The sequence below is a fragment of the Mandrillus leucophaeus genome, unplaced genomic scaffold (genome assembly GCF_000951045.1).
Source record: "Mandrillus leucophaeus isolate KB7577 unplaced genomic scaffold, Mleu.le_1.0 Scaffold965, whole genome shotgun sequence".
NCBI lineage: Eukaryota > Metazoa > Chordata > Mammalia > Primates > Cercopithecidae > Mandrillus > Mandrillus leucophaeus.
Window position 1 is genome coordinate 326,898 of NW_012110530.1, and position 25,678 is coordinate 352,575.

Here is a 25,678-nt window from a genome sequence, read left to right on the forward strand (position 1 = left end):
GACAAGACTGAATAATTCTAAAAGAAGATACAAATTACCTGTAAACAAGTGAGAAGGCAATAACAAAAAACATAAACACTGAAAGAATTGATAGAGCGTATGTTTTCTACAAAGTGGATAAATGGAAAATATCAATTCAATTTAAACTCAAGAAGTTTGGGTAACACAGAAAGTAATACAAACTTACTGACAGAAAAGTTGACAGTGTCCATTAAAATTTAAAACTTGTACATATTTAAAATTCAACAATAAGAACACAAACAAACTGATTAATAAATCGACACAAGACCTTAACAGACGCCTCATTGAAGAAAATATAGAGATGGCAAGCAAGCACATCATAAAAATCAGGAAAATGCAAATTAAAAAGAGATATCACTACCTACCTATTAGAATGGTCACAATCTAAAACATTCATAGTACTACATATTGGTGAAGATATGGAACAAAAGAAACTTCCTTTCATTGCTGGTGAAAATGCAAAATTGTACAACCACTTTGGTAAAATTTGTGGAGATTTATTTCTTACAGAACCAAGTGTACTCTGACCATACGAATCAGCAGTCATACTTCTCCATATTTACCAAAAAGAGCTGAAGACTTATATCCAGACAATGACCTGCATATAGAAATTTACTGAAGCTTTTTTTTTCTCACAATTGCCAATATTTACAAGCAACTGAGATCTCTTTCAATAGATGAATGCCTAAATAAACTATGGTGCATCCAGATGATGGAATATCATTCAGTGCTAAAAAGAAATGATCCAGCAAGCAATGAAAAGGTATAAAGGAAAATTAAACACATTATTACTAAGTGAAAGAAGCCAGTCTGAAAAAAAGATATATACTATATAATTATAACTGTGTGACATCCTGGCAAACGTAAAACTATGGAGAAGTAAAAAGATCAATGGTTTCCAGGAGTTGAGGGGAAGGGGAGATGAATAGGAGGAGCACAGATGATTCTTAGGGCAGTGTAATTTCTCAGTATAATACTATATTAGTGGATATATGTTGTTATACATATATCCAAACCCATAGAGTGTACGTGACCAAGAAGGTACTCTAATGTAAACAATGGACATTCAGTGATAATAATGCTTCAATATAGGTTCATCAATTGTGACAAATGTACCACTCTGGTGGGGGATGTTGACAGAACTGGAGAGGCTATGCATGTGTGAGAGTAAGGGGTATGTGGGAAATCTCTGTACCTTCTGCTCAGTTTTGCTATGACCTTAAATCTGCTCTAAAAATAAAGTCCATTATAAAAACAAAAGCTAACAAACAGCAACAAAAAGTATATATCTATTAATCTCTCTCTCTGTCTCTTAAATTTAGACATTTAGATGAGGAATGTGGAGTGGTGGAGAAAGAGTAAGTTGACATTCAGAGTGAGATTGTGCAGTACAATCTTGTTTATAGAGAAAAAGAACTCAAAAAATCTATTTGACCCACAATGCCACTCTGGAAAAGTGCCATATGACATATCCAAGTAATAGAATACTAAGTAGCCACTAAAAGTTAGAGGTAGATCTACACAGAGCAGCATGGATAGATATGCCCAGTATTATTAAATAAAACAGTAAGAGTAATGAAAAGTCCAGCTTCAAATGCATATGCACATGTACATGCATATATACACATCTCTATATATGCACACATATAATACAATTTATTTGCAAATAAGACGTATGTCTCATTGTTTCTACATGCATATAAGTATTTATTTGAGCCAGCAGAGAAGGCATCAGAAAGATTTCCCAACTGTCAACAGAGCTTAACTCTGGTGATATCCGAGTGAGAGATAAGGAAAGCAAGCAAAGCTGGATTGGAGAAATTGAACATTTTTACTTTTCATTCATATTATTATATATCACTTAATGAGAAAATAAAATACATATTTATCTTCAAATTTATCACTGATAATGATAAATTAGACTTGGCATTAATTCTCAATGAATTCACATAGACATGTAAACATACAGTTTTTTTAAAAAAAAAATCTTGTATACTACAAATAGTTTTAAATATCTGTGGCCCGCCAGGTCCCACATACATTTTTAGAGACACAGTGTTGAACAAGCCAATTACAACATGAGCTGTGTAACAACAGGGGTATGCTCAAGGGCTGGTAGAATTCAGGGAAGGTTTCCCATGAGGCAGGTCATCACCAGATGAGGTTTCCTCAAGAGCTGTGAGGCAAGCAGTGACTGAAAGAGCAGTTGTTAAATATAAGAAGAGGGAGGGCCTTTTTGAAAAAGGATGTTATTTGGAAAAGCGTAACAATGTGTGAGTGCATATTTGGGAAATCTCAAATAATTGCATACTACCTATGTGCAGATTATATATGGGGATTGCAGGAGTTAAGAAAAAGTTAGCAAGAGCCCAATCATAAAGAGTATTGGGCCAGGGCATGGACTTTGGTTCCTTTTTTGTTCTGCTCTGTTTTAATTACTTTCCCCACCTCAGAAAGAGAAACGAAGAGTTTTGTTTCAAAAAGATTGCTCTGAAAATAAAACGAAAAATGAAAAACAGGTGGAATAAAGGGCAGATTCTAAATTTAGAGAAAGAAGTAAAGACGAAATACTTTAGCTTATGGAAATGTGTGATTTCATAAACTAAGGTAACAAAAATGGGAATGAGGAGAAAGGGAGAAATTCAATAGTTACCACTACGTTAGAACATAGTGATACAGGAAGGTATTGGGTATGGGGAGATGTATACAGACTTTTCCATAAAAATTACACTATAACAAACATGAAAACACATTTCTAGATTAGATTCAGCTTTGCTTGATTATTTATTTTGCTTTCCTTACAAGATGTCAGTTTATAAATGTAATTATTAAGGATTTAGAATAACCCAATGAACCACTAAATGAACTGATATATTGACACCTCTCTAACAGAATGGGGTCAGGGTTACTATTTGTGTTGCCTTTTTGCTAGATAACGCAGAAGAGGTAAAAAACAAAATGAACAGCAGTAGTTTTGGCCTCTGAAAAGCTAAAATCCACTTTTTTTTTTCTTTTTGCTTAGGGACCTCATCGAACATATACAGGAAGGTAAAAAATGAAGTTTCTTGTTCCAGGAATAGTGGAACTAGAAAGCAGCTTTATTGCTAAAAAGCAATCCATTTATTTAGATGTTCTCTTCTTAGGCAACTTTAAACTTTTCCACCACCATAACACCACTCGGTATTTTTCACTTTCAGTCTTCTCTTCAAACACTTTTTTCAAGAGAATCCTCATAACTGTCTCTGTTCCTGCTTCTTTATCCTCTCCAATGAGAAGATCCAATGTATCTCCCACTTTCACCGTTCTGCTTTTCTTCCATAATTTTTCCTCATTCAGCCTGCGTTCACCTTTGTAGAATGCATCTTCCACTTTGTTTCTCCCAATATCTAGCCCCGTCTTCAAGACAACATCATACCAAAAAGACTGCACTGCTTTTTCCAGGTCTTTATAGTCTTTGACTACAGTGGGATCATCCTCAAGCTCCTCTTCCTGCTCACTCATCTCCTCATGATCGCTTTCTTCATCAGAGTCCTCTTCATCTACTTTATGCAGAGACTTTTTAGTAGATTTTGTAGAGCTTATATTACTTTTGAGTCTTATGGAAAAAGGAAAAATATATTCTGGAGATAGTAAAAGTCCTGGGAGTCTCAGTGAGAAAATATTATAAAAACGTGTTTTATAATTTGGTGCACGTAACTTGGTACTAGAAAAATACAAGTATCGATTCCAGGAAGTACAGAGTTTGTATGACGCAGGTGTCCCTCGGAGAACACCCCAGAGTCCAATCCAGGCATCTGGCTTTCTTAAAACACCAGCAAGCAATTTAACACTAGCCATAGCCATGGCGCTTATAATCTGTACGTCAGGCCCTCTCGTCCCTCCCCGCCAGGAATATTTTAAATTGAATCTCTCAACCAACTGAAATTCAAGTGAGAGACAGCAATCAATTTAGCAAAAAAGTATATAATATCAGATCTTAAAAAATATTCACGATTATTATATATTTGTATTAGATGTGTGAGCTTAGAGTCATTTATATCCTTTGGTAAAGATTTAAAACTTTTGCTATACATTAAGCCACAATCTGTTAGTCTTACAAATTTATTCCAGTATAATGTGGTAGGGTTTTCTGGGTTTTTTTGTTTGTTTGTTTTTGTTTTAAGCTAAGGTATATCATTTAGGATGTAAGTAAAAATAATATTAAAGTTTTCATGGATACTGAGTTACAGTTACTATTTTTCTTTGGAACAAGAAAAGTTTGGGACATGTGAGTCAATATATTGAGTTCAATTGCTCATCAAAGAATCCCTTTCTTGAAGATCACTTAGCAAATGAGCATAGCTTTTCAAGTTCTAATTACAATAGATAAATAGGTAGGTAGATATACAATTGATCGGTAGATAGATGGATAGAAATATATAGTCATATCTTAGGGAAATACTTTTGGGCAATTGATCACAGCTAATTTAACCTTTTGCATATTTAATGTAAACCTTTAACATAAAATTTATTTCCTAAATTTTATTTGTACGTGTATACACTTCCTGTGTCTGTGCTTTCGTTTCAAATTCACAGACAATTTTTCCTCGACTGCTGGTATAAAACAATAGAAACAAGACATATGGGAGCAAAACTGCCAGTAAGCCACACCGGGGCAAATTATCAACCTTTACATCCCAGCCCATCAAAGACATGGTTTCAATATTACTGATTTAAGGTGTTTCAAAGTTGAAATAATTTTTAAAATGATGACTAAAGAGAAAAATCTGCATCGGTTACTAGGTAGAGATTTTTGTCATTTGTCATTTGACAATTAATTAAATTGTTTGTCTGCTGTTACAATGTGGAATAGCCTAAAGGCCACCAGGTGAAGAAGTATTATTAATAGGAACTTCTCCATTTATTACCTACCTGTGACAGGAATTGTTGGCTAATATATCTATAATTCAACAGAGTCAAAATCTATCTATCACAGTCTAAACTAACTAAACCAGGGTGAGAATTATTTATGTCAAAAGGGATTTCTTACTTCTAAAGGGAATTCATCTCGAGACAACTCCAAATATGGAACAGAATTTGGTAAGCCTAAAATAAGACTTAATTTTTCATATTTGTTCATAATATCTTCAGAAACATGGTTTTATGCCAGGTGCAGTCGCTTATGCCTGTAATCCTAGGGTTTTGGGAGGCCAAGGAAGGAGGATTTCTTGAGGCCAGGCATTCCAGACCAGCCTGGGCAACACAGAGAGACCCCATCTCTAAAAAAAAAATACAAAATAGTTGGGCATGGTGGTGCACAGCTATAGGCCTAATTACTTGAGAGACTCAGGCAGGAGGATCACTTGAGCCCAGGAGTTCAAGATTACAGTATGCTATGATCATGCCACTGCACTTTAGCCTGGATGAGAGAGTGAGACCCTATCTCAAAACCAAAACAAGAAAGCATGGTTTTATAAATTTTAAAACAATTGTAGTTAAACAATTTTTTAAAAGATTTAAAAGTTACCAGCATCCTTCAAGGAGCAAATGTTAGGTTTTATTTTTTAAGTAGGTACTTAAATATCTAAAGTTTATTTTTCTAATTTTAGTTCTTAGACAAATACAACAAAGTTTGCAGGTATTAGTATTTAAATTTAAGAATAAAATGCACTTATTTTAATAGAATTCAAACTGAAAAAAAGGAAAGAAACTCAAATTGTTTTAGCTACTTAAATCATTTCTATCAGGCTATGTCCCTGAAGGAGGATAATTCAATTTAAAAAGATCAGAGTATTGACTGAGACAAAGATCCCTAGGTACTTAACAGATAAATGAAACAGATTAAAATGAAACCTACCTAATGTGATAAAACTGAATGTGGATATTTATATTTAGGGCTCTTTTTCTTAGGACAGTTAATTATTTAGAATAGAATAGTATATGGGAGACTAACTTTCACTGGGTGTATTAAGAAAGAACATAGTAATTGCTAGAATATAAAAGATTAATTGTTAGATAATGGTCATTACTAACTACTTAACCTGAACATAGGTCTTTTCGAAGTTACACAAGAATGTAAGCTTCTTTTTCAATGTGACTTCAGTGACATTTTCGAGTATTATTATTAGAAAAGGAAGAGGTTATTGTTAATAATTTGGACCCTGGATTCAAGTGCTCTGTATATATTCTTATCAGCAAAATGATCCTATGTAAGTTATGTATGACCCCTTAACATCAATTTCTTCCTCTACCACAGGGGTCCTCAAACCCCAGGCCATGGACCCATACCAGTCCATAGCCTCTTAGTAACTGGGTTTCACAGCAGGAAGTGGGTCACAGGTGAGCCACAAAGCTTCATCTATATTTACAGCCACTCCCCATCACTCACATTACCACCTGAGCTCCACCTCCTGTCAGATCAGCAGAGGTATTAGCTTCTCAAAGGAGAATGAACCCTATTGTGAATTGCACAAGCAAAGAATCTAGGTTGCAGGCTCCTTATGAGACTCGAATGCTGATGATCTGTCACTGTCTCCCATCATCACGAGATGGGAGTGTCTAGTTGCAGGAAAACAAGCTCAGAGATCCCACTGATTCTACATTATGGTGCGTTGTATAGTTATTTTATTATATATTATAATGTAATAATAATAGTAATAAAGTGTACAATAAATGCAATGTTCTTGAATCATCCTGAAACCATCCCCTTACCACCAATCTGGTCCTTGGAAAAATTGTCTTCCATGAAACAGGTCCCTGGTGCCAAAAAGGTTGAGAATTGTTGGTCTACAAAATGGTGGTAACGAGTGCCTCTCTCAGAATGGAATAAATATTTAATAATATACTGTATCTAAAACATTAACTGAAGTGATTGGCATAAATACAAAAATAATAAAAAATGATAGTTCTTGTTTTCCTGTTTTTATTACTGTATTGTTTTTATAGCTCCCCTTCAGGCATAAACAATGTCAAAAATTTCCAACTGTACCTTTAATTAAAGTCCTTCTTGTTTGTGTTAAAATGAATACAAGTTAATATGTAATCTGTTAGGGTAAACAGATTATCTGATTAATAATTCATATTAAAACAGCACCATTATTGTTGTGGGAAGTCAGGGACCCCGAATGGATGGACTGACTGAAGCCATGGCAGAAGAACATAAATTGTGAAGATTTCATGGACATTTATTAGTTCCCCAAATTAATACTTTTATAATTTCTTATGCGTGCCTTTACTGCAATCTCTGAACACAAATTGTGAAGATTTCATGGACACTTATCACTTCCCCAATCAATACCATTGTGATTTCCTATGCCTGTCTTTACTTTAATCTCTTAATCCCATCATCTTCGTAAACTGAGGAGGATGTATGTTGCCTCAGGACCCTGTGATGATTGCGTTAACTGCACAAATTGTTCATAGAGCATGTGTGTTTGAACAATATGAAATCTGGGCACTTTGAAAAAAGAACAGGATAACAGCAATCTTTAGGGAACAAAGGAGATGACCTTGGACTCTGACTGCCAGTGAGCCAGGTGGAACAGAGCCATATTTCTCTTCTTTCAAAAGCAAATAGGAGAAATATCGCTGAATTATTTTTCTCAGTAAGGAACATCCCTGAGAAAGAGAATGTGTCCTGAGGGTAGGTCTATAGACGGCCCCCTTGAGGCAGCCACCTTTTACGGTCAAAGCCGAAGGGATGAAATAAGCCCCGGTTTCCTGTAGCGCTCCCGGAATTATTAGGACGAGGAAATTCTCACCTAATAAATTTTGGTCAGACAGGTTGTCTGCTCTCAAACCTTGTCTCCTGATACAATGCATGCCCGAAACTTCATTAGCAATTTTAATTTCACCCCTTCCTGTGGTCCTGTGATCTCGCCCTGCCTGCACTTGCTTTGTGATATTTTATTACCTTGTGAAGCATGTGATCTCTGTGACTCACACCCTATTCATACACTCCCTCCCTTTTTGAAAATCGTTAATGAAAACTTGCTGGTTTTATGGCTTGGGGAGCATCATGGAACCTGCCGACATGTGATGTCTCCCCCAGACACCCAGATTTAAAATTTTTCTCTCTTGTACTCTTCCTCTTTATTTCTCAAACCAGTCGAGACGCTTAGGGAAATAGAAAAGAACCCATGATAAATATCAGGGGTGGGGTTTCCCCCAATACATTATACATATTCAACAGTCTTACAAATGCTCAATTTGCCTACCTTCTTCAACCATAGTCTTATCATTGCCCTGGGTCCTTATCAGCTGCAAGGAGAGAAACCAAGAGAGATCATCAGACACAGCAGCACAGAGACCAGAGAAAGATTTATCTCAGCTTTTGCATGAGGAAGTCAGCACCATGAAAGAAAAAAGGTAGGTTATTTCCCAAGGGTAGTATGTAGGTTAGTTGTATATGGCCTCCCTATAGGGAAAGGTTTCATCAAGATATATATAGGAGGGTTTTCCCTAGCACTTGTGTAGTCACTTCACATGCTTTCTCACACATTGCATATAACATTAGCATTTTAAATCTCCACCCCTGGGCATGACTTTTAGCATTGTAAACCAAAAATAAAATGTTAAGGCTCTCCAACCATCTGAATGGACCCTTCCTCTCAGCCAAGGGCATTCCAAAGTTAACTGGAAAAAATTAGTTCAGGCCATGATAGTAGTAGGGTGGTCAACTATGTCTCACTATACCCTCCTCCTTTTTGGAATTCAAGAAAAGCTGACCAGTGTTAACATCAACACTGACCTTAAGTCTGATAAGAAACATTTATGGCCGGGCACAGTGGCTCAAGCCTGTAATCCCAGCACTTTGGGAGGCCGAGACGGGCAGATCATGAGGTCAGGAGATGGAGACCATCCTGGCTAAAATGGTGAAACCCCGTCTCTACTAAAAAATACAAAAAACTAGCCAGGCGAGGTGGTGGGCACCTGTAGTCCCAGCTATTCGGGAGGCTGAGGCAGGAGAATGGCATGAACCTGGGAGGTGGAGCTTGCAGTGAGCTGAGATCCAGCCACTGCACTCCAGCCTGGGCAACAGAGCGAGACTCCGTCTCAAAAAAGAAAAAAAAAAAAAAGAAACATTTACATATTCTCTCTGCAGCCTGCTACTTGGAGGCTTCAGCTGCATGATAATCCCTTGACCTCCACAACCCCTTATTAGAACCTAGACATCTCTTTCTATTGATAATAACTCTTCCAACAAATTGCTAACCAGAAAACCTTTAAATCTACCTATGACTGCTGCTTTGAGTTGTCTTGCTGTTCCAGATCAAACCAATGTAAATCTTACATGTATTGATTGTTATATTATGTCTCCTTAAAATGTATAAAAGCAAGCTATACATCGACCGCCTTGGGCACATGTCATCAGGGCTTCCTGAGGTTGTATCATGGGCACATCCTGAATCTTGTTAAAATAAGCTTTGTAAATTAATTGAGACTTGTCTCAGATCCTTTTTGGTTCACAGCACTAAAATGAGGGAGGGATAATTATGAGTTGAAGATTAAGTCTAAGTGTTCATGAGGGGTACTGGGTAACTTCTTAGCCCCCTAAAGCAGGCATTTGAGATTAATAGCTTCTTGGGTCTTTTGTTGGTGATTGGCTGGAAGTTAGGTTAGCTACAGTTTGAGTAAGGAGCTTTTGTTCTTTTTCTCTAAATCACATCAAAACAGTAAACCAGTCAGCCTGCCTGTCTCAATGGGAATCAATCATTCCTTCAACAAACATTCCATTGTCTCTTCTTTTGCAGAACTTATACTACAATTTTAACACTAGCAGCCCCTGAATTACTTTTATTTGCCTTTGCATTCAAGGCAAACTGCCAACCTTCAAGTGCACAGAATAGAAAGGAAGACATGAGTTAGAAGGTGCTCAAGTGATGAAAGGACTTGAGTATTAGGCAGACTAGCTAGGAATTGTTGTTAGAAAGATCTAGGAGTTCAAACCTGGTGACTTCCATGTTTGAGGTTAAGACTGACTGAAAATAAAGGTAGATGTGACAGGTAGATGTGAAAAAAAGATGCAAAACAATCTTTTTTTGAAGTTGGGAAAATTCCTACTAGCAGAATAAGCAAACAGTTTTGCTTGGCCTTTGAAGTCATACACATTTGTGGGTCTGACCACAAACATTAATTTATGGAGTTGTGGGATTTTCAGCATCAATACTCAGCTATGTGGATAAAGAAACTGAGAAAATCGATGGCAAGCCTGTGACTTTATGAAAATGAGAAGAAGAGGAGCAAGGGAGCTAAGAGGTTTTGGAAAACAGTTCTTATAATGATGGGCTACTGACTACAGGCTGGAGAAAGGAAAATAGTGCAAGAGGAAATTCACTTTTGGACAGACTGGGGATTAACGGGATTGATGACTAATATAATTGTTGTTAGGATAAATTGTGGTGTATAATGCTAGAATTGATAAATTTATAAATAATACACTTTATGATCATCCAGAAAAAAAAAGTATACACATCAATTCATGTTAAGTTGACATTTAAATTGGGCCATGTGTGAGTGCTTTAATGAAATCAGTGATTTAAGTTATAGATTTGAGTATTTCGTGGGGCTGCATCAGAAATTAACTATTATTTCATATTTTTTCCTGGTGGGGAAATTTCCATTAAAAAAGAATACTAACAAAATCTCTAAACCTGGTGCTGTGCTACTTAGTGTATTATAATTATTCACCATAAATTTGAAACTATCACAAAATATATCATTATAACTATACCAAGATTCAATATATTGAAATCAATGAAACATCTGGCTAGCTTCCATGGAAAAAATCTCTCTATTTGAAAGAGTCACATGATAAAAATCAAATTGAATACATCCTAGTAAGTCAGTGTGATTCCTATACATGCTTGATTTCAAAACTATATAAAGAACTTCATATTATGTATTTGTCAAATACAAGAGAAAGCAAATATGGACGAAACCATAGCTCATCAGAAAACTTCTACTCTCAAGGCAAAACATCTAAAACTATGGAGAGAAAATATTAAAATAGTGAAAGAATAGAAAGTCATGTAGGGGATGCTGAAGAAATATAGGTAGTCTTTACAATAAAAGTAAGTGAAAGAGTTTATATAATTTTCACAAAACTACCTACAAAAAATAACTAATTGATGTTCTGTTTTACTGACATAAGAAAAACCTTGCTCTATCAAGACAGAAGACAGCCTGCAATATAACACTGCTTCTGTTCTGAAACATAAATCTATGTTGTCTTCAAAAGTGAAATGTTTTGGCAGAGAGTTGAATGAAGAGAGAAAAGAAAGTCTCCAGAGACAAGAGAATAGATAAAATAAATTTGATAACTCAGTGAAAGCTTTTGCTTTAGTGTTAATTTGTTCTACCATGAGTTTATTGACAAGGGCCCAAACTTTGCTTTTTATATTTATAAGAGTTATGTTATGTTGGACGTTTAGTTGAAAAAGGCCAAATGGCACTCCTATCCATTCTCTCAGATTGCTAGAGTAAGAGAAAGCACTTTGGCTAGAGAAGACTGGCTAAACAGTAAATTCCTGGAGTTCTTCCTGGAATTCTTCCATCACATGACCTATCTTCTTATTCAATGCTGCCAAGTGACAAAACTTCACCCAGGGTGAGAAAATACTTAATTTGAGCAAAAGCTCCCAAATGTCTATAATCAACCCCACCCCAGTGAAATATTACCTGATTTTTCTTTTGTATTAAGGAAAATACATTGCAAGATCATCAGGAAAGTTTTTTTAGTCCTAAAGAGGCAGGCAACAAATGAAACAACAACAACAACACTAACAAACAAATATCTCAAGGAAATGTTCCCATAGATGCATTCACACCTATCAAAGTAACACATCCCTTCCCTCAGCCAAGCGATCAGGCTGCACATGTGGGTGGGGGATGAAAATTTCAGGATAGAATTTTGTCATTAAGAAAAAGCATAAAATATCTGAGAATATGGGCTCCTGTAAAGACATCATCTGGCTACGTACTGTGGAGATTAAGATCACCCATCCCAATCCCAGTGTAAAGCAGTAAACACATCTTCTGAAACAACTTGACAGATTAAGAAACGGCTATTTCTTGAGTTCTGTATGCAAGCCCCTTCAGTCATAGATTCCTTGAAGTGGATTGTTTCCTAGACAGTAGTACATGTGTATGCCTCTGAAATGTTTCTGGTAGGAAAATAAGTAAGGGTTTGTGTAGAACCTGGTGTTCCTGGTCCATCAAGCAGTGGACCTCCTCAGTGTTGTGTCTAAAAACTCTTCCAAATCCACTGTTATTTGGCTTTACATTTTTCAACTTTTATCACTAGGTAAAATTCAGCATACATTACATAATGTGCATTTGCCTAGATCATTCTTTCTTTAGGTATACATATTTATAAAGGTAGATATTTCCAGGTGGTAATATAGTTTGTTTTTTAAGTATAGGGACATCAATCTGGCTTTGGTAAGAAAATAGCTTTGGTGAGCATATTTACATATCTGCCAAGCTTTCCACTTGATTCAGCTTTTCTCTATTTATGTGACTTTTTACAAGAACAGTATTTGCTTTGCATGACTTGATTTCTTATTTGAGCTATAAATTTATAACCATGCAATTTAATTCTTTAGACTCTTAAGAAAGAAATTTCAAAATAAAGCCTAACCCTTACTCTGCCAGACCTCTTAGCTCAGTTACTTAGTCATCTCTGAATCGATGCTACAATTAAGAAGGTGCTTACAGCTTGCATAAATGACACACTCATTTTATTTCAGAAGATATAATATGAAAGCTACTGTTTGAAAAAAGAATTGAAAATATTACACATTAACCTTGGATCCCCTGGAAACAACCCATGAAGCATCCCTTCTTGCACCTAGTTAGCCCTCATTATAACTAAATTCACAGAGAGGAGGATGGTTCCATCTGAATTGAAAACAATTTCATTGAAAGAAAAATATATGGGAGAAGCCCACTGAAAAAGGGAATTTACTATTCTGGGTGCTTTTAGTGGAAGACAGGGGAAAATACAATTTCAAGCTGGGTCTTATGTTGCAGACTGAAAAGAGGAAATACAATGGTAAGGAAGAAACTTCTTCCTTCAGAAGTGAGAATGGAAGATGTTTTCATGGTGGAAAAATTATGTCAAAATTTGGGTACTTTCTCTGCAAGTCTCTCTTCAACTTTTCCATTCTGACTTCAGAATTTATTGTTTTTCCTATAATTAGTCTTGGTATTTCCAATAAATTATTTATTATTGAGTTTCAGAAAAGGCAGTTTATTATCAGTTTATGATCAACCCATCTTTTCCTAGAAGCTAGTATTAGAAAGGAATAGGGTTAATTTTGTGTCTGCTGGTTAGGATTGAAAAAAAAAAAAAAAAAAACAGAACTAATAAGCACCAGATTGATTGGCTACATGTATTTCTTGTATCTGGACCATAAGGAGGGCGCTAGTGTAGGTAGTGGCAATTAAGTATATTAAAATAAGACAGGAAGAAATCATTTAGATATGCTCCTTACTCCTTGTTATGTTCCCAAAATAATTACAAATTCAATATAAGATGCACCGTATACAATTAAATACTGTTAATATAGAAAGAATTAGTAACATTATGGATTCCTGTGCTTGTTTTCTTTACAGAATTGAGAGGCTCTTGAAGGCAGAGTTAATATCTTATTTACTTTGAACTCCCATCCTTAAGCTTACTGGTTGGCACATAGTAAATCTTTAATTAGTATATATTAAGAGAATGAGTGATGGAGCAAATGAAGAATGCATGGCACAGAGATTTCAACTCAGGATATGATATTATGTATTCAAAAATATTTAAGCATTCCTATTTAATTAAAATTATTTTATTTGTGTTTTTTTCATATTAATACCCTAAGATGATCACTAACCAAACCGAGATGAACATTTGCTCTCCCATGGGTAGTTTTCTCATAGCCTTCCCTAGTTAATGCCCTCCTCACATAGCGAATCCTTTTCATATTAGTGCCAATCTGAATTAATTTGTATACTTTTCAAGCTACACCACAGTTTATTTATTCTGCCATTGAAAACCATTTAGATTTGTTTTTCTCCAATAGAATAAAAATGTTAAGTGGGAATTGAACAATGAGAACACATGGACACAGGGAGGGGAACATCACACACCAAGGCCTGTTGTGGGGTGGGGGTCAAAGGGAGGGAGAGGATTAGGATAAATACCTAGTGCATGTGGGGCTTAAAATCTGGATGATAGGTTGATAGGTGCAGCAAACCACCATGGCACATGTATTCCTGTGTAACGAACATCCACATTCTATACATGTATCCCAGAACTTAAAGTAAAATTTTTTAAAAAATTGTATAAGATATTTTATGCACATAGGCATTGTTCATCTTAGATATATACTTAAGAGAAGGAATGCAGGGGTATAGGTAGGTATATATTAAAACATATAAGAAATTGACATCACATTTTTAAAGTGGTTTTATCATTTACATTCAAACCAGAAATGTGTAAAAGCTACTGTTGCCAAACGTTTTCTCCAACACTGTGTATTTTCAGTCTTCTAAAACATAACCGTCTGGTAGGTATGTAATAGTATTGCATTGTGGTTTTAATTTGCATTCTCCTGATAACTAATAATACTGTGTACATTTTCATATGTTATTCGGTCTCTATATTATGCCATTTTATAAAATATCTATTTGAGTAGTTTGGTCTATTTTTCAATATTGTATTAAAATGTATTCAAAGACAAACAAAAGTTGAAAATATATTGCAGTGTACATTCATGCCCATAATCTAAACTCTAATTTTACTTGCTCTATCACACATACAGTCATCTAGTCATCACTATCCATTATTTTCTCTTGTACTGGAGACAACATTAAATAAAGAGAAAGTATCAGTATAGTGTCCAAAATAAATATTATTAACATGTTTTTTGTTTCTTTTTAACTATCTGGCTTAGGATACACTCAGCTTTGGGGCTTGAGTATAGATGTTCTTTCGTCAATTTTGAAAAAAACAAATTCTGACATTTTCTATCTCTATATATTTTTTTCTCCCTCTTTGTCCACCTATTATTCTGAAGATCCAAATACACATAGTTTATTCTGTTAGCTATTATTCCACATAGCTCTATTTTATTTTATTTTCTGAATTTAGTCTATGATCCATTTTGAATAATTTCTATTAGATTATTTTCAAGTTACCAATCCTTTCTCCCACTACACTTAGCTTGCTCTTATTGCAGACTTCCTTGTGTTCAATATTTCTTAATGGCTTTGTAGGGGAAAAAAATCTATCTATCTATCTGTCTATCTATCTATCTATCTATCTATCTATCTATCTATCTATCTATCGATCATTTATCTATCTTCTGTCAGTCATCTATCTAATTATCCATTCATTAGTTCATTAGTTAGTGTACATAAACATGTAGAATATCTATTAAAAACATATTTTCTCATGACACTCTCCAGTCAAAATTTCAACAGAGGCTACAATTGTTTTGATTCTGTCCTCAAAAGGTTAGTTTTGCCTACTTTCATGAATTCTTTAAGTAAAGCTATAAATTATACACTCTTTTATGGAAGACTACATTCGCAAAACATGTTTGTGACACTCATCTTTTTGTTTTTATTGATCATTTCATTTTGTAATACTTTATTTTATGAATATATCACAGGTTTGGGGCATTTGATTGTTGGTTTTGTTTTTAATATATTTCCCTATTGATGGATATAGAGTTGTTTCTGATTTGAGGCTGTCATGAATAAACATCCTATGAAGAAATCAGATATATATGTCTTTTTGTTGATACTATTTTCACTTTTCTTGAGTAAGTACATAAGGTTGTATTTTCTGGATTATTAAATAGATATATATTTGGTGATATGGTTTGGCTGTATTTCCACCCAAATCTCAACTTGAATTGCATCTCCCAGAATTCCCACGTGTTGTGGGAATAAGTCTCAAGAGGTCTGATGAACCCATCAGGTCAGGGAGCTCTTGCTTTTGCTTTCTCTTCCTTTTTTTCTTGCTGCTACCATGTAAGAAGTGACTTTCACCTCCTGCCATGATTCTGAGGCCTCCCCAGTCATGTGGAACTGTAAGTCCAATTAAACCTCTTTTTCTTCCCAGTCTTGGATATGTCTTTATCAACAGCCTGAAAACGGACTAATACAGTTAATTGGTACCAGTAGAGTGCGGTGTTGCTGAAAAGATAACTGAAAATGTGCAAGTGACTTTGGAACTGGGTAACAGGCAGAGGTTGGAACAATTTGGAGGGCTCAGAAGAACACAAGAAAATGTGGGAAAATTTGGAACTTCCTAGAGACTTGTTGAATGGCTTTGTCCAAAATGTAGATAGTGATATGAACATTAAGGTCCAGGCTGAGGTGGTCTCAAATGGAGATGAGGAACTTGTTGGGAACTGGAGCAAAGGTGACTCTTGTTATGTTTTAGCAAAGAGATTGGTGGCATTTTGCCCCTGCCCTAGAGATTTGTGGAACTTTGAACTTGAGAGAGATGATTTAGAGTATCTGGCAGAAAAAATTTCTAAGCAGCAAAGCATTCAAAAAGTGACCACGGTACTATTAAAAGCATTCCATTTTAAAAGGGAAACAGCATAAAAGTTCAGAAAATTTGCAGACTGACAATGCAGTAGAAAAGAAAAACCCATTTTTTGAGGAGAAATTCAGCCTGCTGCAGAAATTTGCATAAGTAGCAAAGAGCCTAATTTTAATCCCCAAGACCATGGGAAAAATGTCTCCAGGCCATGTCAGGGAACTTCCTGGCAGCCCCTCCTATCATAGGCCCAGAGGCCCAGGAAGAAAAAGTGGTTTCATGGGCTGGGTCCAGGGTCCCTGTGCTGTGTGCGGCCTAGGGACTTGGTGCCCTGTGTCCCTGCTGCTCCAGCTGTGACTGAAAGGGGCCAACATACAGCTTAGGCTGTGGCTTCGAGGATGGAAGCCCTAAGCCTTGGCAGCTTCTACGTGGTGTTGAGCCTTACAGGTGCACAGAAGTCAAGAACTGAGGTTTGGGAACCTCCACCTAGATTTCAGAGGATGTGTAGAAATGACTGGTTACCCAGTCAAAAATTTGCTGCAGGGACAGGGCTGTCATGGAGAACCTCTGCTAGGTCAGTACAGAAGGGAAATGTGGGGCCAGAGCCCCCACAAAGAGTTCCTACTGGGGCACTGCTCAGTGGAGCTGTGAGAAGAGGATCATCATCTTCCAGACCCCACAATGGTAGATCCACTGACAGCTTGCACTATACACCTGGAAAAGCGACAGACACTCAATGCCAGCCCGTGGACACTCAATGCAACCAGGAGGGAGGCTGTTCCCTGCAGAGCCACAGGAATGGAGCTGCCCAAGACCATGGGAAACTACCTCTTGCATCAGCGTGACCTGGATCCGAGACCTGGAGTAAAAGGAGATCATTTTGGAGCTTTAAAATGTGACTGCCCTGCTGGAAATTTCTCCCATTTGGAATGGCTATATTTACCCAGTAACTGTACCCCCATTGTATCTAGGAACTAACTAGCTTGTTTTTGATTTTACAGACTCATAGGTGGAAGGGACTTGCCTTGCCTCAGAAGAAAGTTTGGACTGTGGACTTTTGGGTTAATGCTGAAATAAGTTAATACTTTGGGGGACTGTTGGGAGGGCATGACTGGTATTGAAATGTGAGGACATGAGATCTGGAGGAGCCAGGGCAGAATTATATGGTTTGGCTGTGTCCACACCCAAATCTCAACTTGAATTGTATCTCCTTAAATTCCAATGTGTTGTGTGAAGGACCCAGGGGGAAGTAATTGAATCTTGGGAGCCAGTCTTTTCTGTGCTATTCTCGGGATAATGAATAAGGGGTTTCCACTTTTGAATCTTCCTCAGTTTTGTCTTGCCACCACCATGTAAGAAGTGCCTTTTGTCTCCCACCATGATTCTTAGGCCTCCCCAGTTATGTGGAACTACAAGTCCAATTAAATCTCTTTTTCTTCCCAGTCTTGGGTATGTCTTTATCAGTAGCCTGAAAACAGACTAATACGAAATTGCGAGATATTTTCCCAAGTGGTTGTGCCATCTTAAACTACAATGAAAACGTTTGAGAGAATCAGTTGTTCCACTTTCTAATCAGTATCGGATGTTGTCAATGTTTCTAATGTTATCCATTCTTATGGGAGTATAACTGCTGATTAGATATCTGCCTTCTTCCTTGATATAGAAAATTGAGGGCCTAGAGAACAGTTTTCATTTCCATATTTAACACCTGCAATTTTTTTCATACAAGGGTGATTTAGTTAGGAAAACTCCCTTTCAATTTTCTAGGTTGTCTCTGAATTTTATTGGGGTTTACTTCCATGTGCCAAAGACCACATCTAAAATTTTTCACAAGACAGGCTTTTTTTTTTTTTTTTTGAGACAGAGTCTCGCTCTGTCACCCAGCCTGGAGAGCAGTGGCACCATCTCAGCTCGCTGCAAGCTCCGCCTCCCGGGTTCAAGCCATTCTCCTGCCTCAGCCTCCCTAGTAGCTGGGACTACAGGCTCCCACCACTGTGTCCGGCTAATTTTTTGTACTTTTTAGTAGAGACGGGGTTTCACTGTGTTAGCCAGGATGGTCTTGATCTCCTGACCTCGTGATCTGCCCGCCTCGGCCTCCCAAAGTGCTGGGATTACAGGTGTGAGCCACTGTGCCCGGCCAAGACAGGCTTCTTTATACTTTTGTTATACAAGGCCAGTGAGGGACAATATTCTTGAGATTTTTATAAGTACCTTTGTTTGTAATGGTCTAATAATCACAGCTTTAAAACTTTCTAAAGCACTGAAATGTTTTTAGAATCAGACTCTTAATACAATTCATCTTTAGGCTGATTTTACCTTAAGAATCTCAAGCTTCCAGGAGACACTGAATTTCTGAAAAGAATTATATTTCTACTCAATCTGTCCTACACACTTCATATTTATTCTAAATTCATCTTGCAAGCTAAACAATTCCTTCTTTAGTTCATTTCACACTTTTTTAAAAGTCTTATCATATGCAGCTAAAAAATTAAATTGACACTTTCCACGTTGTGCTAGAAAGCTTATTAGTCAGAACCACAAGTTCATTTTCTATTTTTCAAGTTAACTCAGTAGACAGTTTTGCAATTTCTGTACCACTATGACTAGAAGTTGCTGTTTCTCCAGCCTCCCACAGCAATCCCACTGTTATCTCAACTCCACCAAGTTTTCTTACTGCCCTTTCAGCCTTTTTGCTGCTGTCTCCTCCCTGGACAAACGTCACATATTATAGTTTTTTGTTTTTGTTTTTGTTACAGCAACACCAAACCCTTGATAATTATGTCTGTTTCAGTTAGTTGTTTGCACATAACACACTACTCTAGAAATTACTGGCATAAAACAATAATTCATTTTTGTTTACAGTTCTTTACATTATCACATATAATCACTCACATGGCAGTAGTTATCTGACATTTTTAAGAAAGCTGGTAAATCCAAGAAAGGTACACTTAAATGAAGAAAAGTGTGGGGTGAGGTATATAACAAAAGTTCTCATTTTTCATTATAATTATGCTATGGTCAATACATTAGCTATCTTTAAGTGGTAAGCATTGATGGCTATAAAGTCTAAGCTAGCATGTCTTTTCCTCTTATGAAACCAGGAAACAGCTGTGTGACAAATGTTATTCTTCTTGACATCTTAATACACTTTTCACAGTTTCTACTTATCTTTAAAAACACTTAATATGATCGTTTAAATGCCTTAAAATAGCTCATGTCTCAGTTATCTCTTACCGTGGATCAGAATGACCATACTATAAGTTCTGAGCTCAGAAATAAGCCCTAGTAAGTGCTAATGAGGTGAAAGATAGTTTAAAAAATTTTCCCTTTTCCCAGCAACATCAGTTTTGGCTACTGTCTTAACTTTACCTGTTTTTCACTAGTATTCATCCAGTTATTCAGGCAGATGAACTTGAAAACATATTCTACATCTAAATAGACATTAAGTCCTACGGATTCTATATTCCCTGGACTTATTTTGTACAATCACTTAAGCCTCCAAAAGAAAGAGCAGTACAGTCTGGAAAGACAAGGCTCACAACTATCATTGCCGTGAAGATTCTGTTCTTACTTTGCCCATGAGGAATATAATGACAAGCCCTTCCAAACTCTACCCATGTGCTTCCCAGTGATTTATAGGCTTGGGATCTGCATATGTGTGTGGAGGAGAGGATGGTAAAGAGTTTAAACAATTTGACGGCAATATTCTGTCAAGTCTTCCGAGATTGCAAACTATGCAATTATAAGTAAAACTCTCAAAAAAAGTTTCACATCCATGCAGGGACAAGTATATTTTTGCAGAGATTTGCCTCAAGGAGTTCTAAGTTTACAACAGAAAGATATTTAAGATGTTATAGAGAGAAGAAGAGATGTAAGATATAGATATAGATGTTATAGAGAGAAGAAGAGATATAAGATATAGATATAGATGTTATAGAGAGAAGAAGAGATATAAGATATAGATATAGACGTAGATATAGGATATATATTTAGAGAGAGGGAAAGAGAGAAAGACAAAGACAGAGAGAGATGGGAACAGAGAAAGAGATTAAAAAGTGCTATAATCGTGGGGCCCAATCCAAGTAACAGGCCGTAATAGTAGTCTAAGGATAGTCTCCTGATTATAACACAATGCCCTGAATCCTCAAAATAAATAGCAGAGAACTTATAAACTTTAAGAAAATAAATTGAGATTTTAACTCAGTTTGTTCTCTAATTTTTGTTGGATTGTAGAAGCATTCTGAAATAAGTTGCTTTAAATGACACAAATTTGTTTCATCTGAAGGAGACTTTCACTTTACAGACACATGAAAACTCACACTCTCACAGATATCGTCTATACATTCAGTAGGCATTCTATTTTTGGGGAAAATTGTTTTAACTTTGTCCACAATTAAAATAAAACTAGTTCACAATAAATAAGTTATCTAAAATATGAAAGATGATTTTCTGTTTGCTTTTAATCACATTTTAATGCACTGACAATAGCATGAATGCCTATCTTGTTCAAGACTTAACCAGTTAATACAATTTACAATTCTATTTTTTAGTGTTATAATACAGTATATTTTAAGAGACTTTGGCTTCCTTTAAATACCTTTGAAAATAGTACAATGAATTATTTGGGGTTGTATTTCTGTGAGGAACTCTTTACCCCTGAGGCGTTGGATGATTTAGTAATCATAATGGCAATGTGATTTATTTATAGCTGGTCTTCCTACTAATGAATTTTATTACCCCCCTTTGCTACACAAAAAAAGAAACAAAATATACTTGCCAAAACTTAGACCATACTCTACATACAAATTTATATTTATAATGATAAGTAAAGAGTGAAAGTATTTGACACGGGTAACTCACCAGGTGGCTAAGATGAGGGTAACTAAGTTAACTGTCTATTCCAGTGGGAATCATCACTACTGTAATGAAAAACACAATTTGTTTTTAGTCTGCTCTCACACTACAACAATCAGTACAGAAGCCTTCTGTTATCAAATGTCCAGTTTCTTCCTGTACCCCAAACAAGCCATCCATTCTGCAGTGGACATCAACTACGTGTTGTGAACCCAGTTTAATTCTCACACTCTCTACCTGGAGATAGTGTCAGATCTCACAGTGAAGGGCTTAGTCCCACAAGACTGCTCCCCACTTCTCAGGTCAATCACAAACCCTAGGATGTTTTACCTGTGCTTCTGACTGACCGGCTATTTATTAATCAAGGATCCCACAACTCCGTCCTTGGGTTTGCTTAATCATGGGGCCCAAGCAAGAGTAGCTCACTGAACTTAGAGAAACAGGTTTCCTGGTTTACTATAAAATATAATGTAAAGGATATAGAAAAAGCAATTCATAGAATGAGGTATGGGAAGGGACAAAGAGCTTCCATGCCCTCTTAGGGTGTGCCACCCACCAGGAACCTCCATGTGTTCAGTTACGTGGAAATTATCTGAACATTCTCCTTTGGGGATTTTGTGGAAGCTTCAATACATAAACATGATTCGTTAAATTATTGGCCATTAGTGATCAACTTAACCTTCAGCCCCCTCCCCTTTCCAGAGATTGAAGAGTGGAGGTGAAAGTCCTAAGCCTCTAATCAATCCTTGGTCTTTCAAGTGAATAACCTCCATCTTGAAGCTACTCACAGGCTTCCAGCCATCAGTTAACTCATTAGTATACAAAAAGACATCACGTTGGAGATTCTAAGGATCTTAGAGATTGTATGTCAGGAAATGGGAAAAGGACCAAATATTTATTGTACAATATCACAACTACATTCTAGTTCTTCCTCCTAATTCCTTTTCTATAAATGTGACTTTCAGATGAAAATGCACAGCTATAACAAAATTGATCTTAGCACCCCTTACTTTTAACATAGTCACATTTTCTCTTATCTATCATATAGCCATAAAAATACAATGTAATACAAATCTGTAGTTTATTTGTATAAGAAGATATGTAGTAGCATAGAAAGTTGAGGAGCTACCTTCAAGTACTAAGAATCTGAGCCCAGGAGAGAAGAAACCTCCATTCTGATTTCGATATTTTGACAATTTAGTTGTGTAACTGTGGGCAAGTCAAATAATATCTCCAAAGACTCAGCTTTCTCATCTGTAAATTAATGAATTGTGCTAGATATTTTATATGTTTTTATCTCACTACTTAGCAAAGAGTACATAGTAAGTGGTATAGAGAAAAACATAACTGATGTGATGAGCAAAACTCATTTTCTGATGAATTAGTGATGGGCCATTGGCAGGAATTATGATGATTCAGGGGAATAAAAACTGTCATTGAAAATATTTTCATAATTTGAACTAAACGAGGTACACAGGTGTTTTTATAGCCCATCACCCTTTATATATCTGAAAATGAGACTCTGTCAGAGAGCTGTGAATGCCCCAACCCTAAAATATGTAAAATTTATGTATTCTTTACTTTTGAAATGTTATAAAAATAAGTTTATCAATACATAAAATACATAATACAGCGAGACTGATTGGGGTTTATCCCAACAATGTAAGGTTGATTTGTCTATTAAGAATATGCCAAAAAAAGACATACAATTGGCCAACAGGTATGTGAAAAAATGTTCAACATCACTAATTTTCAGAGAAATGCAAATTAAAACTACAATGAAATATTATCTTACCTCAGTTAAATTGGCTTTTCTCAAAAGACAGGCAATAATGAATGTTGGTGAGGATATGGAGAAAGGAGAACCCACGTATGCCATTTTGGAGATGTAAATTGGTACAGACACTATGGAGATCAGTATGGAGGTTACTCAAAAAACTATAGGTAAAAATAGAATTACCATATGATTCAGCTATCTAACTGCAAAGTATATATCAAAAAAAAAAAAAGGAATTCAGTATATTTGAAGGGATATCTGCACTTCCACATTTATTGCAACACTATTCACAATAGCCAAGCTATGAATCAACCTAAGTTTCTATTAGTGGATAAATTAATAAAGAAAAGGTGAGACCTATATACAATGGAATATTATTCAGTTATAAAAAAGAAGAAAATCTTGTCATTTGCAACAAAATGGATAAAACTGGAAGTCATTATGTTAGTGAAATATGCCAGGCACAGAAAAACAAAAATCTCATGTTTTCCCTCACATGCGGAAGCTAAAACAATTTGATTTCATGAAAATAGGAAGTAGAATGATGGTTACCAGAGGAAGGGTAATGTGGATGAGGGGAAAAAAGAAATAATGGTAAATTCGTGCAAAAATACATTTAGGTAGAAGGAATAAGACTTAGTGTTTGGTAGCACAATAGGTCAAATATAGTTAACAATAATTTATTACATATTTCAAAATGACTGGAAAAGTGGAATTGGAATTTTCCTAATAAAAAGAAATGATAAATGCTTGAGGTGATGGATATCCCCAATTACTCATAGTTACCTATTTCTGAAGGCAGTTGTAAAACTGTGATATGTCTATATCCCAGTACAAATCCCTGGCTTTAACTAGGACTTATCAATCAAAGATGTTTAAGCAATTTTGAATTTTAATTTAGTAACAATAATAATCACTAAATTTGTAAGATAATACGTATAAAGCTATAAAAGAATGGACAATATTTAAGTTACTTTTTAGAAGTGTCACACATTAAGTTCAAGATTTTTTCCAATTATATTATTACAAATATTTCTGTTAGAGGTATTAGTTCAGTGGCTTTTGTTTCACTGTTAGTTATTGAGACATTAAATGTTTGTAAACTTTTAGTTAGCCAAACCAGTAGTTCAGATTTCTAAAGTATTATTGCTTCATAAATCTGGATGCAAATCATAAATATCTGGTGACTGAGATGAGTGATCACTGACAATACTAGTGAATATTTGCTAAATGATTTATTAACACCCAGAGGTTTATCATATTATTCATTGGCATATTAAGGTATATTTAATGATGTTTTAGAAAAATAATTTATTGTAAAAGTTCAATGTATTATACAATTACATTTATCACTATTAGTAGAAACATACTATTTTATCTGATATTTACATAAAATATTTTCCTACCTTGGATAATATGTATTTCCTTTCAGTCTTACACACTTGCCATTTATTGACACAAAAATAGTACCCTACAAATGAGTACAATTTTAATGATCCTTTAATTTATTTTCTCAATATTTTCCTATTTATCAAATGAGTGCTCTTATAATTTTACTATGAGCAGCCCAGTTTTAAAACCTGAAGTGCTTCTACAAACTAGTGATGACAATACGATACAAACTGGAAGAAATACATTGCATACTAGAGACTGAATGAGTTCTCTACCAATGTATTGTAACAGTTCAAAGATCTCTTCACATTATTTTATTTGATACTACTTTGTCTATCCCACATTAATGAAATATAGCCTAATTTAATTACATATTATGATCATTGTACATACATGAGTTCCTGGTTATTTAAATTCATCCAATGCAATGTTTAAGAAGATTTTCAGGCAATTATTTTGAGTATTGCACTACCTCTGCTAAACTAATACCTTATGGATCTAACATAAGGTATTTATCAAAAGATAAGCCATTTAAACTTATTAGATTTTAACAAATCTTGTCTTCTGGTAAGCTTGCATAATATTGTGATAGATGACTATAAATCACTGAGTTTCCAAATCCAAAGAAAATTAATTTCTTCAAAATAAGTGTATTTTGTGTCTGGATCATTTTCCTACCACCTCATTTTCATTATAATGGCTTATTCTCACTATAATTCAAATGTGTCCCCATAACTATGTATTCATGTTATAGACAAATTGCATAGAGACAATTAATTACATTCACTTCCTTAAGTGGTCAAAATTAAACAAGTTGCATGATTCATAACATAAAAATAATGGTACTGACAGACATTAAATTAATAAACAGGGCCACCTATATTGAGAATTGCACCTGTTTTTTGTAGAGTAAAACATCCGCTTTTGAATTTTGTAGGTCTGAAAGCTTGTTGACTCCCTTTTGTCAGCCTTAGATAACTGTGCAATTGAGTTGATTAAATTCAGTAGAGAGGTTTATGTCTTTGGCTGTATAATGTCTAGGCTCAGCATATCTATTATTGTGCTCAATAAACTTTAATTCATGGAAAACAAAAGTTTTATAGTCAATCTTTAGA

The 25,678-nt window shown here is 35.5% G+C and overlaps 1 protein-coding gene across 1 annotated transcript; it reads right to left on the reverse strand.

Moving 5' to 3' along the window:
* Positions 1-3,111: 3,111 nt before the first annotated feature.
* On the reverse strand, positions 3,112-3,902 carry LOC105532523 (uncharacterized protein C6orf203). Its single transcript, XM_011970704.1, has one exon. The coding sequence runs from the start codon at positions 3,862-3,864 to the stop codon at positions 3,142-3,144; it is 723 nt and encodes a 240-aa protein (XP_011826094.1). The 5' UTR covers positions 3,865-3,902; the 3' UTR covers positions 3,112-3,141.
* Positions 3,903-25,678: the final 21,776 nt, after the last annotated feature.